Raw genomic sequence first — 17,368 nt, 5'->3', positions numbered from 1 at the left:
TACTGTTCTTCATGACAAATTAGAAAAGTAAAACATACTTTGAAGCTATCTTTTTGCACTGATAGTCTGCAAGTAAATAAATATCTCCTCTTTCAGTAACACATACTGTAGCACCATCACTTGCAGAGACCAGGGACACAGAGATGTCTTTATGGTGTAGAGCAGAGACTTGGCGAGGTGCAGTTACACATTTTTCTCCATTAGGATCCAGTAGATAACCTAGAAAACACAACACACCCCAAAAAATTATTTGCCATTCCACACATTGTGCACTTAAGGGATACTTTATGACACTTTGAAGAACCTTTAAATTCCAAAAGATTTTTTAGGTAATTGGATAATTTGTCTTCAAAATATTTAGACAGAGGAGACCACACTTACTTGTTAGTTCACTACAAACACCCAAAAACCAAGACCTGATATATAAAAATGAAGTAAGGCATATTCTATAGGAAAGCTATTTAATGTGGTGGTACTGCTTTGATTCCAAAAAAAGAACATTTATTTCATCATATGAAAATTCAAGACAGTAGAAATACCATAACACTGGCATAAACTACTGTTTCAGACATTAGAAGACAAAAAAATAAGCTTGTCAAAAAAATTACTGTAACTGCAGGTAACCACAAAGGCAGCAGTTACATGAAACAGAAAAGGTTAGAGCTGTAATGCAAGATCTCTGAAAAACTAAAATAAAAACATTTTAAAAACAGAACAAAAGCAGGCCATTGCTGCTCTGTTGCAGCAAGAAACCTAACATCAGGAATGTCATACATGGCATAATCCTGTTTTGTGTGCAGGGCACTCATGCCTGCACCACAAAGCAGAGCAAGGTGCAGATTCTGAGTTACGAGCAGCAGAGCTGCTTCTACAGCTGGGAGCAACCCTGCCACAGGACAATGTAGGGCTATGCTCTTATGGGGCAAGGTTTACCACCACAGGTCTACCATGGTGCCCAGCTGACACAGCTAATATCACCTAGGATTCAATTACTGTCTCTCTATGGTACGACACTGGGCCTCACGCTAGCCAGAATAATCCCAAAAACACAAGCAATCACAAAAAATGCTTATATGATGTGTGCGTATTAAAAAAGGCAAAAAACAAACAAGAAGATATTCATTAGAAGATATTTCTCTGACAAAGACAAGTTTTTTCACATACCTTTGACACCTTAACATAAAAACAAAAAAACAGCTGGAACCTGAGGCCAGACCTGATGCAGATTAAGTACCAGAGACAGCTAACAGTTTTGCTTGCACATAAACCCAAAACTGCAAAAATACAAATCCAAACCAACAATACCTGCTTATTAAAAAAGATAAAAGCAATTAAAATGGCCCATTCATAAAACAAATCAAGTTCACTAGTTGGTAATATTTTTTTAAAGGTTCTTTCTTGACTTCAGAGTAAGACAGAGTTAACTGAAGATTCTGGTAATGGTATCACTGAAAAGTATCTAGTTATAGGCAAGTATTTCACTTTAAAAGTTAATGGAAAAAGTTATCAGTAGCATGTGAAGTGCTTGATGAAAGAAGGACATAGGCAGCAGAGCTGAAGGCTAATTTATAATTTATTAAAGGCATTGACAGCCAGCTTGCTGGAAGGAGACAAGTATGCCTTGGAGTAATTTCCAACGCAAACAGCAACATTCTGTTTCCTCAAAGTTTCTGGTTGCAGAACCACACAAGATACATGGAAGGTAGAAGTTATAAAAAGTTCAAATGAGAGCTAAATCTGACTAGCTCCTATCATCTCAAAATATGAAAGTAACTGGTAGGAATGAAAAATATTCTTTGAAAGAAGTGTGAAGGGATAATGTCATCAGATTGGTTAAAAAACAAAAAAAAAACAGAGAGAGAAAAGAGCCTCATCCAGGCTTCTGTTCTAAGAAGTAGATGACAGGTTAAGCATGAATAACATCTTTCAATGGCTGGGTTTTACTTTCAGAACACTTCTACCTTACCTAGTTGGCCGCCATTCAGCCCCATGGTATACACTGCTTCCTTAGTCCATAGCACAGTATGGAATCTGCCTGCAGCCACTCCAATCACCATTCTACCTTTCAGGTTTTTTGCCTGAACCTAAGCACAAATCCAAAGTACATCTTAATATTAAGTAGCAACAGGTGAATTTCACATGTACAAACTTCTGACAACATTTAACTCCTAAAGTCATTAAGAACAAAGCACTAATATCAATCCATATACAGTCTAATAAATCAGGTTATTTCAGAAGTTTGTCAAGTGGGGCACTATTGCACTAATGACAAAAAGAACTAAACTTTTCGTATTATCTAATCAGAACTGGAGTCAAGTCTCCTTAGGCTGTCTTCATACACAAGATGTTGAACAAGACTGAACAGGATCTGTATAGCACAGCCACAGAAGACTCAGGTGCTGCAAAACGTCAGCTAGAATTTTAAACTTTTAAGTCCTAATGGCCTAAACACACTGCAGAACATTACATTACTAATTCCACACTTCACATTTAACGTGACTTTTCCAGATTAAGATGATAAAATCAAAGCAAATACTGTGGATATAGAGCTGTCATTACACTATTGAAGAACATCTGGTACCCCAAAATACTATCCTGCTGCATTTTGGCCGATCCTTTTTTTTTTTAAATTCACAACACTGATAGTGTCATGATTAACTTCAGATGAAGTTAAAGCTTCTTCACTTACAAAAAAAAAAAATAGTTTAGGCATAGAAATATAGTTAAGTTGCTGATACCCATACTCCCTCTTCCCTGTCATTACTCAAAGCACCGATTCCAGTGCTTCCAGCAAAGGACATAATGATCAAACCCTGAGAGACATTATCCAACAATTCAAAAAGAGTTAAGAGCATGATTCTCAAGTGATACATACCTATTAATACTTCAGCTACAGAACAATTTGGAGAAGAGGGAAGAAAATAGTTTTGGCAGTTGTACTTTGTATCATACCTCACACTACAAATTTTGGTATTGTTCAGGTTACAAACTAAGACATTTATCAGAACACAGTTAAGATCCGAGATGTCTGGTAACACAGAATCAAGATTTATCTGAACACACAATAAACTTTGCTGCTTTGAAAAAGTTTAGAAGTTATTTTTATAATCTTCACATTTTACTTTCTGTTAAGAAAAACCAAAACAACACCACCACCAAACAATTAAGCTTTGACTGATGTTATTTTTACCTGTCTAGGAACACTGCAATTAGAAGGAGGAGGAAGAATACCCAACTGATGGAAAGTATTCAAACCAAATGTGTAAACATATCCATCTTCTGTTAGAACAACAGTATGATCCTTAGCTGCAGCTATCTGGGAGCAATGATGACCAGTTAAGCCTTCCACAAGTCTTGGAACCTGAATCGGGAGGAAAAAAGTTGATATAAAACCATATTGGTTTGTTATTAACCAGTGGCCATCTATGAAACTAAAGTTACACCAACAGAAAGTCATGACCAAATATTGAAATAAAGATAAAATGCATTTTGAACACACAACACACTCACTAACATAAAAACCACATCCAGTGCATTAAGATGAACTACTTTCCTTTGAAATGCTATCAGGGAAGTGTCCTTTGCTATTGGGAGAGATGAATTTTAAACCACCTGTTCTGAAATCAGATTGGAAACTACATCTTCAGGACAGCTGAATAAATATTAACTATTAGGTGGTATTTTAAATACCCAAAACACTAAAGCTATCTCACTCCAACACAGGATAATCCTAATGAAATTTAACAGAATAAGGAAACAGTTCTGTATCTTTGAGTCTTCATGCACTCTAACATGACTTCTCCTTTAGTCAACTACGTAACATCACAATTTCAAAAAGCAATTTGAAAAAAAATCCTAAATTAACAGAATTACTTTCTTTAAAAAAAAAGAAAATTCGAGCTCCAGTCTGCACTACAGTATTCAGTAACAAAATATCAAGTTCTACCAGATACTTGATAACAGAAAAAATTACTGTGCTGGAAGATAAATGCACACTACAAGGTAAGGTAAGATGCTTAAGTCTAGGAATTGTCTTAGTCTTCTCAAATTTTAGTTTTGTGCATTGCAACAATGTATTATTCAAATGAAAACAATCGGCAACCTTTCACGTAAGTTATATAAGTCTAGTAAAAAGCAACCCTACCATCCTTTTTCCTGCCACAACAGCTTCACAGTACTATACTGCTGTTTCTCTGCCAAAAAACATTTACTTCCACTTATCCAGCATCAGCTGGCCTTCAATCAACTCAGCCATAACACAAGTTTGACCACAGCATCTAGCTATCTGAAGCTGAACTATAATTGAATGCACATTCCCCTGCTCTCTGCCACCTCACTATTAGCACTGGAGAAGTTTTTCTGTTATTTGGTGGGAAGCAAGGGGTTTGGTTTAAAATGAATGGCAAACTCAATTTGAAAGTACACTGATAGAAACTCTAATTCTATTTTTCTAACTTCCAGTTAGAAATAAAAGCAACATCATACTAGACTACAAGAAATAACACAAGACAGCATACCAAGCATGTCTGTTCATCACCATGACCCAAGCGCCCTCCTTGTCCATGTCCACATGTATACACTTGGCCTTTGTGGGAAAGGAACACGGAGTGGAATTTGCAGAGTACCACCTGAAAAAAGAGAAAAAAATAGGTGGGGAAGAGACAAGATAGGACAAATTAATTTTCTTCAATAATGTGAAAAAACCTGCCAGTGTTTTGTACACAAAAGTACTTTGTGAAGAAGCTCTGATCTAATAAAGATATGTTCATGAAAATACAAGTAAGGTATTGGTATTAAATCGTAGGACACATAAAATACTTGCTTTAAACGTATTATGTACTGCCTTAACCGACTTGAGGAGAGCAACAGTTTCAGTTTATTAAAATAAGATCAAGTATGGCCCCATAGGCTAACTCATATGGCCTCATAGGCTAACCCATAGGAACTCAAAAGAATGAGTTTTAAAGTCCATAATATTGCCTCAGAAACGCCAAAGAAAACACGTTAAGACTGCAGCACAGACTGTATGCCCTGAATGTTTGCTCAAGTTGTACTTCAAACTTTCAAATATTCTCAAACTTAAGTCACAAGAAGTTATTAGAGACAAAAGTACTGCTACGTGAAAGTGCATGCTGCTTTGAACACAAGATGAATTTTAATTCAACACATACCAAGCATATTTATTATTCCACTTCAGTTCAGTACTGGAATCACACAGGAAGTCAGCAGCTCAAAACAGTCACAGAATTATCAAGCTTTTGAATGTATTTAATGATATACAAGCCATATATCCAAAGTAAATTGTGTAAACCCCCTGTTCTCCCCACCAAAACACAGAACCACAATTTCAGTAATGGTGACTGGGGCTGCAGGGAGGTAAGGAGAGAGGGGAAGGCACCAAGAACTGTTTTTTCCACGGAAATCTTCAACACTTGATAGCTCCTTGGTTATCTTTTCCCCCTTACGCACCCCCACAAGAAATATGCCTGTGTAATACATTAAGAATACCTGTTTAATATACACGCCATTCCGAGGAAAAAGGTCCACCAATTCAGGATGATGTCTACCCTGCTGACCACCATGACCCAAAGTAAAATTTATATTGTTTCCCCAGGTGTAGACTTCTGTAGGATCTGTAATGAAAAAATCCTCCCTGAAACTTGTCAATTTAACAGTTATTGTGCACATTGACTTCAAAAAACAGCAACTCCTATTTATATCTAAAAATTGAAGAGGAATTTTTTTTAATCTAAAACTGAACTTTAAAAACATTTAATATTACAAGAAGTAAGGTACCATGACCAAATATTCCAATAATATTGTACAGATGATCAGCATTAGCATTAGGCATCTCACAATTTATGAAGTCCCAATTAAAAACAGAAGATACTGTATACACTGGTACATCCATTAATATACTGTTGAAATAGATCTCATTGCAAAATGAAAAATAGACTATTTTATTTCTTACCAGTTTTCTTGAACACCACATGGATAGGTCTATCCTTCATCACAAGATCCAGGGCTGACAAGCCTTCTTTATCCTGAACATACAGACTAACACCATGCTGAAAGAGGAGAGGGGAAGAACTGAAGTTAATTTTAACTGCTCAGCTTGAAGTAAACCAGGTAAACCTTTAAGGAGCAAAATATATTTTTAATTGAAGTTTAATACTGATAAAAGAAAATCCTCAGATTAAGCAAACTGTAAGCAAATCTAACAAAACCCAAAAACATCACAAATCTATTCTGTATATGTATACATCTTGTTGATATGTTAACATGGATTTTATCGTCTCAACATTAACTGTGCAATAAACTGTAACCAGCAAAACACAAAGGAAACAGATGTGAAGATAAAGCACTGACATCTAGGAACGACAAGTAGTCACCAAAAATTAATTTACCAGCTTCAAAGGATGCATTTTATTAAACTGGCATTCTACAGAATCAGTGTTGACAAGCTAGACAAGTGACAAAACAGAAAAAAGACAAACTACTATTACTTTGAAAACAATCAAGGAACAGAGTTTCAAGGTTGCTGAGAAAAGGCAAGAGGACACAGGCAGGAAAGAGATCACTAGGGAAGGTTCAGAGGCACAAAGCATGAAAAGGTCACTTTTTTAGAACTTGTAGAGACACAGACAATCTCTGTAAATACCATTTTCTCAATACAAAAGAGTGCTGCTACAGCAGCATTGATTTTAGGAAGGAAGTCAAGTGCCCTCAATCACTTCCCAAAAGGGAAGAACTCCAGATGTCCTCAAATAGAGCCTAATGGCCAACACAGCTGTACCTGTGTACCTGAGGTCATGGCTAATACAAAGGAAACCTTATAAAACCTCACACTTAAGAGGTAAACACATGAAATCCAACTTTATTTGGAAAAAACATTCCCCAGATGAACAACAGCATACATTCTCCTATTTTTATGACTTAACAGACAGCTGGATATTCTTCATTTTGGAAGTTGTTTAAAATATTCACAAGCAGACAGAGGCTGGCAGGGATATTCACATGGTCCAAATTTGTGAAAATTGAGTGGCGAATTTCAATTGCTGAGTGACAAATCTTGTCGCTAGATACAGTCTGAGAATAAGCCAAGACTGCTTCCAGCCTACAGGAAAAGTCTGTCATCCACACTAGTTTAGGAACCCAGGGGCTGATTCTGGAGCTAGTGCTGTTTAACATCTTGACTAACAACCTGGATGATAGAGTGCTGCTCCCTCAGCAAAGGTGATGATATGAGACCAGGAGGAGTGGCTGATAAGTCAGAGGGTTGTGCTGACATTCAAAGGGACTTTGACAGGCTGGAGCAACAGGCTGAGAGGAACCACATAAAGCTCAACAAAGGGAAATACAAATCCTGGCCCTGGGGAGGAACAACCCAGTGAACTGGTACAGCTGGAGGCTGAATGACTAGAAAGCACCTTAGTAGAAAACGACTTAGCACTTCTTGTAGACCACCAGATGCCCAGAAGCCAGCAAGCTCAGAGTTAAGAATGGTGAAAGCATCCAGGGCTGCAGGTGGGAGTGCTGCCAGCAAGCATTACTCAGCACTGGCAAGCCACAGCTGGAGTGCCGGGTTCAGGTCTGGACTCCCAGAGAGATAAGGACATACAGGAGCAAGCTCAGCAAAAGACCATGAAAATAATGACTGGGGCATCTGACATTCAAAGAGAAGCTGAGAGAGCTGGGATGCTTAGCCTAGAGAAGGTTTGGGGTGGGGGAGGGGGACAGCCTTATCATACATAATAAATACCTGATTGGAGGTCAGGGGTAAGGATTACAGTAATACCCAGTGACAGAAAAAGTGGCAATGGGCACAAACTAACATGTAAGAAATCCTGTTTCAATCTAAAACATATTTTTATTGCACTGACACTAGAACGTTGAAACAGAGGTGTCTGATGCTCTGCTCAAAATCCAGACACAGTCCTAGGTAATCTGCTCTGGCTGACCCTGCCTGAGCATGGGGGCTAGACTAAACTTCAGAGACCTCCTTCTATCTCAGCTATTTCATAATTCTATTCTATAATCAGTTCCTGTGGTTGCTGTAATACTTTAAGAACATATCCTTTTTACAACACAGTACAGGAGATAGACTTCAGTTAAGGAACTGAATGAGACAGGGCCCTCCATGAGCTGTTTCCTTCTCCTTCTTAGAAGAATATCAGCAGAGCTGACCAGCAAAAAAATCTCATTCACTTATGTAACTGACAGAAAAGTAAAAGACATTGGGGAAAATCTGCACAGGCCTCCTGTAAGCAAATATCAAAGATACAGATATACAGAGGACTGAATAATTTTTCAAACATCATCTACACAGTTTCCAGTTTTCTAGAGAACAGACTCCTCTGTATAATGCTTATAAAAACATCTACTTTTTTCAATTTTAATGAAAACTTTCCCACTCTGTAAGGGGACAGCACATGAAATAAATATTTAACAGTTATCAGACCTTCAAGAATTAAAAACTACCAGATCTTTCTGTTTAAAGTCTCATAGAAAACAGTTATGTCTACAAATGGCTAGTCAATTTCATTTTAAAAATTCAATATGGAAAATTCTCTGCCTTCAAAGGTTTGTTTTAAAACAACCATGAACCACAAATACTTAATTTTCTCACACAGTTGAAGAGACCCTGAACATCTCAAAAACAACTCTTCCCTTTGCTGTACTTGTGAAAGGAGGAACAGAAGGAAGATCAATAAAAAATACATACAACTTGCTAAGTGGATGGGAAGAAACAGCAATTATAAGAAAGGAGTAAGGGGAACTGAGCAAAAGCCCTCTTTTAAAACACTAATGAAATGGAAATTCACTTAAAAGAATACTCCATATCTTGAATTGTTTATCTCTTAAACATAAGATTAATTTCTAATTATAACTCCATTTAATTTTCCCTTCTTTTATGTTCTCTAACATCAATTGATACAATTACTGCAGGGTCTAATTTCAGAGTATCTTTAGTCTGATCACTCTTTTTTTAAAGACCCTGAGCCTGATATCATCCACACAAACAAGTCTTCAAAGAAGTCCACAATTAATCAGGGATCCTTACTCAGTGCTGATTTCTGCAAGGGCAAAGGCAGACATCTATATGAACAGAGGTAACCTTCAAGTAAATCAATGCACTGCAATCTGAACACAGTATTAAGACAAGCCTCAAGAGGCTTTCAGTCAAGTTTAAAAACACACTTTTACATAAGCAATACAACTCTCAAAACTGTAGATGCCAAGGAAAATTACAGCTGTCAGTCACTCACCTTCAGTAAGGACAAAACACAATCAATGTATCCATAAAATATACTTCTGTGCAAAGCTGTCCATCCAGACTCTTTGTCTTTTGCCAAGAGATCCACTCCTTTGGTCTCAGCCAACCAGTCCAGCACACCTTTTTTGCCACAAGATGAAGCAAGATGTATAACATTTCTACCAAAGGCATCTTTGATAGTTGCAGCATTGCAGCAGTAAGAAGAGAGAAAGGCCTTGATCTGGCCTTCACTTCCTCTGGTGACTACAGAAATGACATCCAAAGCATGCTGTAGAGATCGACACTTTGAAGTGCACTCTGGCATGTAAGAATTCATCTTCCCTTCTAAAGCCGCTCTTCTCCTTAAGGGGAACAGCCCTTAAGTGTATCAAGGCACTCCAATGAGGCACAACACAGTGCCTCAGAAAAATTGTAATTCCAAGGATGTAAATCCAAGTTCATTGAGCTGCCATTAGAAATCTTTGTACTGTTATGTTTGGCACTTGATCCAAATAAATATTTATAAATATATATTTTTAGAAGTCTTATTTCACCATCTTATATAACAAATATTATTGTCCATAGAAAATTCCAAAAGTGAACTACCTCTAGAGTGCAGAGGGGGATTCCCCCTCCACACTACCTTATTCTTCTAAAACTCCATAATTGCAAGGGAGACCTGAAAGAGAACAAAACAGAACATATTAGTAAACGAAACCACTTTTTCCCTGCAACTGTACCGATTTAACTACATATCAAACTAGCAAGTATAGGATAAGACAACGTGACAGAGGCTGAGTGACCTGCCCCATGGCATCTGAGCTTATATACAGATATTTAGTCACCTTAAGAAAAGCATTACTCCCTTCTCCACCTCACCCTCCAAAGGCACCGCCTACCTTTCTTTTATATAAATTGTTTAGTACAAGGTAAACTAGCAAAAAACTTTGCTTCCCCGACCTCAGTGTCCTCGGGATCCTGACTGTTCTAATTGTATCATTACTTTGTGATCAGAAAGCAAGAACTGAACTAAAGGACTGGTTGAGGGGGAAGCCATTCACCAAAAAATCCCCTCAGCTGTTCAGTACACCATGGCCAACAGAGGCATTGTTAGTAACATGGTAGAAGGAAGGAGGAACCACCAGCCTTCACAGCCACTGAAAGGATTATGCCCCGCTTTCCTGGCCCAAATCCATACCCAAGTCCCTACTAATTCTCATCTGCAGAATCAACAGGAAGGCTCCTCTCCACCACTCCCAGAGCTGCTCACAAAGCTGGGACAAAGGATGGCATCAAAGCAAATAAAAGCAGCTTGTACAAGAGACATGAATTCAGGGCTAAGGTCTAATGCTCCCAAAACAGGCAAGAAATGAAGGTCTAAGTTGGAAGGGGTAAGGGAGAAAGAAGGAAAAGAAAGCAAAAATAAGAATTCTTCTTCATGAAAATATATTTCAGTCTGGGGCATACAGAAATTCTGCTTAGCTATGCAGACTTATCTTTAGTACATACATCTTTGTCTGGCATCCCTTTTCTCAAAAATAAAAGAGATACTCAGGTAGTCTAAATGCTACTCAGGTAGCCCAAAATGCATGCAGTTATAGTCAGAAGTGTCACAAGAAGTGCAAACTGCAGTATAAAAAACACATAAACCCAGAAAACAGAAAAAAGTGAACTATATACATCGCTAATTTAGTGTGAACTATTAAGACCCTCAAAAAATCACACTTCAGTCTTCCAGATACAAGTTTCAAACTGAGTGAAACAGTATTCAGTTAATGTTTTCCTGCGCTGTGCAAAACGTAATTTAAAGTTGTTCTACCTACAAGTGAAATATTCCAAGAGAAGCTGAACAATGTCATCCTGAAAGCTAAAGAAATAAAACTAAAAGTGTTAACAAACACTCAGAGTAGAGACTTTTGTCCTCTGACTTTCTCAAGTCTCAGACTGTAAAGACAAGTAAATCACTGCAACAGGTTTGGAAAAAAGCTCTGATTTCAAGAACACAGCCTGACTTTTTGCTCCAGTGAAACAAAGTGTGATAGGTAACTATTTGCACACTCAGACTGCCAGTGCATCAAACACCATTTTAAAACTAAAAATTAAAAATAAAACACCCCCCCCCAAAAAAAAAATCTACCAAAAAAAAACCCCCAAAAATCCAAACCAAACATTTCACCATCTACAGGAAAAATTTATCACATTTCAATATGACACTAAGCAATAGAATTATGTTGTGGAAGAAGTAAAAATTTTACGCATGCCTTGCAAAGCACATCCTAGATACACTCCATTGTTTAAACATTACTATCAGTGCTACATTGGAAAATAAAGGTAAAGATAAAAAGAACATTAAGAAAAATCACTCAGGGGAGACCTAAAATAATGTTGACTAATCTGTCAAACTGGTATGAAATGGTACCACCACCCAAGAAAGCAGCCCTGCTGTCCCCTGTGCCATACCTTCCTTTGTGCAGATCCACACCTATCTAAGGCACTGAATTGTATAAGAAAATAATCCAGAAGAAAGCAAATCCTGAGACTTGTGACATTAGAAGAAAGGAAAGGAGAGGCCAGACAAAAACTTACTGAACACACCCGAGCTCCCGTCTCTATCAAATACCAAAATAATGTGAATAACAAATCAAACATTAAAAGAATAAAACATCTGCTAGTAATTAGAAATACAAGCCTGCCTATCACACACTAATTCCATCACGGTGACATTTACTGCAGCTATGTGAAACCTGACTCTACTGAATTATTTCTTTATAAGTCATTCCAACCCAGCCTTTCTTCACTGTAAACATTACAAAACTAGATACTATATTAGTATATTGATACATCCACCTGGAGCTCAAGAAGGAAGGCTGTAGATCAAGTTTTCACCTCTCCACAATTAAGGCTGTCACACTGGTAACAAAGTCTGTCACATTATAACAAAACCTGAAAAACGGTGATAATCAGATCTGACTGTTACACAAAGGAAGTCCTTTAGAGAAACCTTAAAACTTTCAAATTGTGAATTGAAGCTCAGGTCTGTGTGAAAACCTTTCTGCTGCCAAATGCTGACTTCTATTATATGGAATTCCACATGAAAAGTGAGCACCTAAAACAAGCACAAAAAAGGAAGCACCAGCATTTTTTAAACTTTGAATTAAGATGAACTAGAACATGGTGCCCTTTTGATTATTGCAGATATTTCTGTGGGCTTCCCAGCACAAATCACAATCATGTTATAAGACCAGCGTCTTCCTAATGTTGTAATTATAAAAAGACATAAAAAGCTAAATAAGGCTATAATATTTTTAACACTTTTATGATACAGTAAGCATTATTTGCAATTCAAATTATTTTAAAAAACTGATTCTCAATTAACATCATACAAAAAAGTCACAAAAAATGAAGAAATTAGAGCACTCTTCAGAGTATCCCAAAGACATTTTATTTCAGCAGCAAGTGGGTTTCTAACTCTCAGAGAAATGAGCTATTTATTACACATGTACACAGCCCAGGAAAATTTAGAAGATTGAATCCAATTTGGAAGCAATTCTTTAGCAGCAAGAAAGTGTTTGTGGTACCTTGCCTTCTGCAAGTGGGTAGGCAGAGCTGTCTCACTCAGCTCTCCCCCTCAGGGATGGCAGAGCACCACTGCACCAGAACTGTCAGACACCCTCCAAGAAGGAGTGTGTCAGATGTGTCATCTGACCCTACGGAGGCAGAACTCCTACAGCTGAAAAAGCAGCTCTCTACCTACTGCGGATGTCTCAAAAATCTGTTTCTCTCAAGAAGTCACTACAAAAATCAAAGCTGGCTCTTTGATTTTCAAACCAAATCAAGCTACACCTCTCCTGAGTATGAAGTGAACAAAGATTCTACAAACACCTTTGTGACTAAGGTTGATGGTGATAGATTTCACTTCCTGCAAACAGCAGACATGAAATCTCAACATCTGGGAAAAGTGAACAGAGTTGGCAGAAACCTCCCACTGTGAAGTTCCAGAAACCTCTCTGTGTATCACATTCGCTATCAACACATTCCAAATTTTCCAAAAAAAATTCTCTTTTTCCAGAAAGCACTTCCACAGAGGTTGTGTGCCCTCAGCTCAGAGGTACAAAGAAACAACAACTAACCCTCACTTCATGGCTGGCAGTGACAATGTATGTTTCTGGCATCCAGTCTGGAATCTTTGGAATCCAGTCTTTGATACTGCAGCTCCCACCTGTCCCACACTCGCATATTAGAGCTACCAAAATCTGGCTGACATGGATGTGGATACTGGTACCAAGACAGTGGCTGGTAGCCACTGTTGTGCTCTTTTTCATTTAATACAGACAATGGTCTTACATGGAAGTGAAAGAGAATACAGAAGAGATTCAGCTACTCAGAATTCAGTGCCACTCAAAGACAGATTGCTGGGTTTGCATCTTCAGTGTGCACTGCATAAACTCAATTGTCAAATCAGTCACATGGCCCTGAAACCCATCCTTGGGATGCTTTACTAAAAACATATTTCTCAAGACCTTAAAACTGGCAAAACTTCATTCTATTCACTGCTTTTGTGTTGAAGCTTATTCATTTATTTTTAAGTGTTACTAATTTTACTAAATACCAGTCACATCTAAAATGCACGTTGTGAAAAATTACCTAGCTCCCGTAATTTGGCTCTCCTAAAACAGAACTAAGTAATGGTTTCTATTTTTCATATGAAAGAAGTCTAGTGCTTTCCTTGTCAATCCTAACATCCTTCCTTTAGAAAGGAGTAAGTAAAAATAATATGGCTTTTCTGAAGGTACAAAACTAATTTTCTTTTCCTTTTGATAGTAAGTTGCTAAGTGAAGTGAGAGATGACTGGCAACGCCACACATTTCAGGAAGGTCAGGTCCATCCTTATAAGGATATTGCAATATTTTAAATACTTGCAATGTGGAATGGAAGAGGGTTGTTTTTTAAACAAGCATGCTGACATTTTTCCATGTTGGTCCATTCGCATTTGTTTCATAATAACAAAAGACTTGTAACCATAACAGCACGGAAATCCTGAAAATATCTGTACCCAAAGCAAACTTCACTACCCAGACCACTTGATTAGTAAGCTAATATAAAAAGGCTTATAGAAATAAAGTCAGGGGAATTTGCTATCATGTTACAACTTTTTACCACTTTCTGTTGACTATGTTCTTACCTAAAGATTATTTTCACTAATGCATATTAAAGTAACAGTTTAGAATCTAACAAAGGTGACTAGAAAATTGAGGCCAGGTAGTAATATAACAGGCTTAGCACTGGCATTAAGCAAGATATCCTCAAGGAAACACAGATGAATTCCTAGACAAACAAAGCAAGTACACCTTTCAGGTACAGGCAGCACATTGTCCTGGCCTTTAAAGAACAGCTAGACTATTAATGCTCAGATTACATATCCACAGATAGTTTAACCTGCTCAGAGACTCCTTGCACATTTGTTGAAGAATGGGCAAAAATCTACACATTCCAACCCCTTGAACACAAAATGTACTTTGTGAGGAGAAAAGTGATTGAATGTACAAGGAAAAACAGGTAAATCCAAGCTATGCAGTAGCTAAAAGTGGTTTAGCAGCCTGAAATTCCCACAGAGGGACCTTTAAAAATGCAGCTTATTCTTGACTATGTAACAGGAGCATTGAGACACAAAAAACAAGGGTTCTGCTCTCCTCAATGCACAAAACAGAGTCCTGCTTCTAGTTCAGATAACAAGTTTTAAGAGAAGCAAGTAAGTAGAGGAAAAACTTGGAAAGAGCCACTAGGAATTAGAATGTTTGTGGAACAACCCCTGAGTACAAGCAAATTGGATCTCTTTTCTCCTTCAGCTCTGGCTTCAGCAGACCACACAGAGCCTTTGAATAAGGTGCCTGTTACACAAAGAAGAAAAATCAAAACTCCAGTCCATTTTACTCCTGACAGTGGGCAAAGTAGTCTTTTTCAAATTTCATAAAAGACTCAGATTGTATGTCAAGAAGGATATTCAAATGACAAACTGAATGCGCACACAGTTCTAAAAGCAGGCTAAACAAGCAAACTGCACAAGTTATAAATAAATGGGACCTGTCCAGAAGTAAACCTATGAAGGAAAACCAACTTGCTTTGACAGACACCACTTCCTTTGAAATTCCATCATGTCCCTTGGGCCACAGCAGATCCAAGCTACTTCATTTACTGGGATGGGGCCTCCGTGCCACCACTTGGCACAGGTACACCCCAGCACAAGCAACCTTTAGAGGCTCTCTCCAGATTTTATGTAACTTCCTCCTTCACAGTGACAACAGCATAATCCTTATCAGAATGAGACATTCAACAATCCAACAACCCTAATTCAGTTGCTCCTAGCTGAGCTAAGCAGCACTGCCAATTAAAGGCTGACACATCTGTCAAAAAAAGACCAAAGTACCATTGGTAGCTAAATTCAGCTACAAACGTCAGAGCACATCTATCAGTTGGGAATCATTGTACATAAACAGTAAACTGTGAAATACTGTGCTGGGCTTATCCAGAAATACTCGGGACTGCTTATGTTTAATAACTTAATATTGTTTAAAAAAATAAACGAAGTGGTACAGACAAAAGTACCGTGAGTGCAGCTACAGGCACTTCCACAGTCCATCAAGCTCTTGCTACAGGCTTTATTGAAACAGATAACGCTGCAGGGAAGTTAAACACAACAAACCACAAGAGTGCACTAGAATTCACCACACTTCAAATTATATCTGATAAATCCATCAAGGACTTTTCCATCTTGGGAAAAAGTGACGTTTTTAAATTAACTGTGAACTTCTGGTACAGTTTTATTGTAGACTACCCACACCAGATGTTGGTGGGCGATTACTGTGTTCTGTAAACCACAAACCATGACCAGTTTCCGCGAAGACAGACAACTACACTGACCACGTAACCAGAAGAGCTGTATTTCGCCTAGGAAGACTGCATGAAGTGTCCTTTTAAGACAACTACGAGACCTCGGCTCTGCAGTGCTGACGGTGCTGGTCTAATCCAGCAGCACTGACAGCTGCTGCCAAAACCAGACAAGTATCACCAACAAGGCGAAAAACACGACAGGCTTCCTTTGAATCCACAGCTAAGGAAACCTGGCAAGAGGCTCCTGCCAGTGTCAGGGCGGGGGGAAGGTCTGATGTGCTCCAGAGAGAGGCCAGGAGCAGGCAGAGGGGCAAGGGGCCATTCTGACTCCACTATTCGCGTCCACGTAGCCGAGGAGCGACGAGCGACCCCTAAGACTTACTGACACAGGCGGCCGAGCCACGAAGCCGGTCACCTCCCATCCTACGTGGCCGGCTGCCCTTTACCCTCCCTGACTGTCTTGCCCGGAGCTCTCCCCACTCCTTCAGCCGCCCACCGCCGCCGCCCCGACCCCTCTGACAGGACGGTCCCCGAGCGGCTCCCCCGCCCGACGCTCCGGCCCGCCCCTCACCAGTCGCTAGATGAATGGACTCGGGCGGGCAGGGCGGGACGCGCGCTGGGCAGCGCGGGGGCTCATCCTCAGTGACTCCGGGGCAGGGCCAGGCTAAGGGTGCAGCTGCTACCCCGACAGCTCCGCCGGCGACAGCGACGGCGACAGGCGGGGCCCGCGGCTCTCGGTAGGGCGCACCGACAGCAGCCGCCGCACCCACGAAGAAGCGAAACGCCGATTGGCCGCGGTACCTCCACACCTCGCGCACCGATTGGCTGCGGCTACCACCTCGCCCCGCCCCCTCGGCCGAGCCCGGATTGACTGACAGGCGGGGTCGGGCGGACGAGGGGGCGGAGCCCGGCGCGGGGGGCGGGGCCTGGGCGGGGCGGCCGCGCTCTGCCGGGGTTAAACCAAGATGGCCGGCGGGAGGGGGTGGTGTGGGCTGGGAGAGCCATTGCCTGTGCCAGGATAAGGAACGGGCTGGAGATAACGGGAGAGCAGGGAGGCGAGAGCGGAGGGGTCTCATTCTGACAGGCTTTGTGGGAGGAGCACCTTGTCCTGCTGCGAAGGAGGGGATGGGTTTCTGGCACGGTAACGCCGCTCTCCTGGAGGGCTCAAAAGCAAATAGTTAAACACCAGCCTACAGGTCCCCTCAAAGTAATGGAGAGAAAGTA

The 17,368-nt window shown here is 39.8% G+C and overlaps 1 protein-coding gene across 2 annotated transcripts in view; it reads right to left on the bottom strand.

The window, feature by feature from the left end:
- The window catches only part of IBTK (inhibitor of Bruton tyrosine kinase), a 53,759-nt gene extending 36,915 nt beyond the window's left edge, over nt 1–16,844 (bottom strand). Inside the window, exons 1-8 of one of the 2 annotated variants that reach the window (XM_083856893.1) lie at nt 16,716–16,844; nt 9,270–9,935; nt 5,972–6,068; nt 5,509–5,633; nt 4,518–4,628; nt 3,191–3,361; nt 1,967–2,084; nt 39–219 (exon numbers count right to left, since the gene is read on the bottom strand). In XM_083856893.1, the coding sequence (XP_083713019.1) occupies nt 39–219; nt 1,967–2,084; nt 3,191–3,361; nt 4,518–4,628; nt 5,509–5,633; nt 5,972–6,068; nt 9,270–9,593 (1,127 nt within the window). In that variant the 5' untranslated portion in view covers nt 9,594–9,935; nt 16,716–16,844. The remainder of the gene's footprint in view (nt 1–38; nt 220–1,966; nt 2,085–3,190; nt 3,362–4,517; nt 4,629–5,508; nt 5,634–5,971; nt 6,069–9,269; nt 9,936–16,715) is intronic. The other variant, XM_083856892.1, reaches the window with a different exon arrangement.
- Nucleotides 16,845–17,368: the final 524 nt, after the last annotated feature.

The sequence above is a fragment of the Zosterops lateralis genome, assembly GCF_965231275.1.
Source record: "Zosterops lateralis genome assembly, chromosome: 3".
Lineage (NCBI taxonomy): Eukaryota > Metazoa > Chordata > Aves > Passeriformes > Zosteropidae > Zosterops > Zosterops lateralis.
Note: the sequence above shows the minus strand (reverse complement) of the source record. Positions and strands in the feature narration are given on the sequence as shown.